Genomic DNA, 2,923 nt, shown 5'->3' with positions numbered 1-2,923 from the left:
CCGTCCATAGCTCTTCAGGCACTCTGTCTATCAGATCTAAACCCTTGAATCTATTTGTCACTTCCACTGTATAATCGTAAGGGATTTGATTTAGGTCATACCTGAATGGTCTAGTGATTTTCACTACTTTCTTCAATATATTATTAAAGAATGTAAATGATATATTTTTATTTTTATTTATTTATTTTTTCACTTATTTTTATTAGTTGGAGGCTAATTACTTTACAATATTGTAGTGGTTTTTGCCATACATTGACATGAATCAGCCATGGATTTACATGTGCTCCCCATCCTGAACCCCGTTCCCACCTCCCTCTCTGTCCCATCCCTCTGGGTCATCCCTGTGCACCAGCCCTGAGAACTTGTCTCATGCATCCAACCTGGACTGGTGATCTGTTTCACACGTTATAATATTCATACTTTGATGCTGTTCTCTCAGATCATCCTGCCCTCGCCTTCTCCCATGGAGTCCAAAAGTCTGTTCTATACATCTGTGTCTCTTTTTTATGTCTTGCATATAGGGTTATTGTTACCATCTCTCTAAATTCCATATACATGTGTTAGTATACTGTATTGGTGTTTATCTTTCAGGCTTACTTCACTCTGTATAATGGGCTTCAGTTTCATCTATTTTATTAAAACTGATTCAAGCACTTTTTCGTGGCGCCTCGGAGGCTGTCGGCCACTTCAGAATGAAGCTGAACATCTCTTTCCCGGCCACTGGCTGCCAGAAGCTCATTGAAGTGGACGATGAACGAAAACTTCGTACCTTCTACGAGAAGCGTATGGCCACAGAAGTTGCTGCTGACGCTCTGGGTGAAGAATGGAAGGGTTATGTGGTCCGAATCAGTGGCGGGAACGATAAGCAGGGTTTCCCCATGAAGCAGGGTGTCTTGACCCATGGCCGAGTTCGCCTGCTACTGAGTAAGGGGCATTCCTGTTACAGACCAAGGAGGACTGGAGAGAGAAAGCGCAAATCTGTACGGGGTTGCATTGTGGATGCCAATCTGAGTGTTCTCAACTTGGTCATCGTGAAAAAAGGGGAGAAGGATATTCCTGGACTCACTGATACTACAGTGCCTCGTCGCCTGGGTCCCAAAAGAGCTAGCAGAATCCGCAAACTTTTCAATCTCTCTAAAGAAGATGATGTCCGCCAGTATGTTGTGCGAAAGCCCCTAAACAAAGAAGGTAAGAAACCTAGGACTAAAGCACCCAAGATTCAGCGTCTCGTGACTCCACGAGTTCTGCAACACAAACGCCGGCGTATTGCTCTGAAGAAACAGCGTACTAAGAAAAACAAAGAAGAGGCTGCAGAATATGCTAAACTTTTGGCCAAGAGAATGAAGGAGGCCAAAGAAAAACGGCAGGAACAGATTGCCAAGAGACGGAGGCTGTCCTCTCTGAGAGCTTCTACTTCTAAGTCTGAGTCCAGTCAAAAATGAGATGTTCTAAGAGTAACAAATAAATAAGATCAGACATCAAAAAAAAAAAGAAACAAACAAACAAACTGATTCAAATGTATTCTTTTTAATGGCTGAGTAATATTTCATTGTGTATATGTACCAGAGCTTTCTTATCCATTCATCTGCAGATGGGCATCTAGGTTGCTTCTATGTCCTGGCTATTATAAACAGTGCTGCGATGAACATTGGGGTACACGTGTCTCTTTCATGTCTGGTTTCCTCAGTGTATATGCCCAGGAGTGGGATTGCTGGGTCATATGGCAGCTCTATTTACAGGTTTGAAAGGAATCTCCACAATGTTCTACATAGTGGTTGTACTAGTTTGCATTCCCACCAACAGTGTAAGAGGGTTCCCTTTCCTCCACACCCTCTCCAGCATTTATTGTTTGTAGACTTTTGGATAGCAGCCATTCTGACTGGCATGTAATGGTACCTCATTGTGGGTTTGATTTGCATTTCTCTGATAATGAGTGATGTTGAGCATCTTTTCATGTGTTTGTTAGTCATCTGTATGTCTTCTTTCGAGAAATGTCTGTTTAGATCTTTGGCCCATTTATTGATTGGGTCATTTATTTTTCTGGAATTGAGCTGCAGGAGTTGCTTTTATATTTTTGAGATTAATCCTTTGCTGTTTCTTCGTTTGCTATTATTTTATCCCATTCTGAAGGCTGTCTTTTCACCTTTCTTATAGTTTCCTTTGTTGTGAAAAGCTTTTAAGCTTAGTTAGGTCCCATTTGTTTATTTTGCTTTTATTTCCAATATTCTGGGAGGTGGGTCATAGAGGATCCTGCTGTGATTTATGTTGGAGAGTGTTTTGCCTATGTTCTCCTCTAGGAGTTTTATAGTTTCTGGTCTTACATTTAGATCTTTAATCCATTTTGAGTTTATTTTTGTGTATGGTGTTAGAAAGTGTTCTAGTTTCATTCTTTTACAAGTGGTTGACCAGTTTTCCCAGCACCACTTGTTAAAGAGGTTGTCTTTTTTCCGTTGTATATTCTTGCCTACTTTGCCAAAGATAAGGTGTCCATAGGTACGTGGGTTTATCTCTGGGCTTTCTATTTTGTTCCATTTATCTATATTTCTGTCTTTGTGCCAGTACCATACTGTCTTGATGACTGTGGTTTTGTAGTAGAGCCTGAAGTCAGGCAGGTTGATTCCTCCAGTTTCATTCTTCTTTCTCAAGATTGCTTTGGTTATTTGAGGTTTTTTATATTTCCATACAAACTGTGAAGTTATTTGTTCTAGTTCTGTGAAGAGTACCATTGGTAGCATTATAGGGATTGCTTTGAATCTATAGATTACTTTGGGTAGTATACTCATTTTCACAAAATTGATTCTTCCAATCCATGAACACGGTATATTTCTCCATTTATTTGTGTCCTCTTTGATTTCTTTCATCAGTGTTTTATAGTTTTCTATGTAGAGGTCTTTTGTTTCTTTAGGTAGATATACTCCTAAGT

At 40.1% G+C, this 2,923-nt stretch overlaps 1 protein-coding gene across 1 annotated transcript; it reads left to right on the top strand.

The window, feature by feature from the left end:
• Nucleotides 1-659: 659 nt before the first annotated feature.
• On the top strand, nt 660-1,457 carry LOC110129118 (small ribosomal subunit protein eS6). The gene has a single exon (XM_070462174.1). The coding sequence runs from the start codon at nt 693-695 to the stop codon at nt 1,440-1,442; it is 750 nt and encodes a 249-aa protein (XP_070318275.1). The 5' UTR covers nt 660-692; the 3' UTR covers nt 1,443-1,457.
• The last annotated feature ends 1,466 nt before the right edge of the window (nt 1,458-2,923 follow it).

The sequence above is a fragment of the Odocoileus virginianus genome, unplaced genomic scaffold, assembly GCF_023699985.2.
Source record: "Odocoileus virginianus isolate 20LAN1187 ecotype Illinois unplaced genomic scaffold, Ovbor_1.2 Unplaced_Scaffold_1, whole genome shotgun sequence".
Taxonomy (NCBI): Eukaryota; Metazoa; Chordata; class Mammalia; order Artiodactyla; family Cervidae; genus Odocoileus; species Odocoileus virginianus.
Note: the sequence above shows the minus strand (reverse complement) of the source record. Positions and strands in the feature narration are given on the sequence as shown.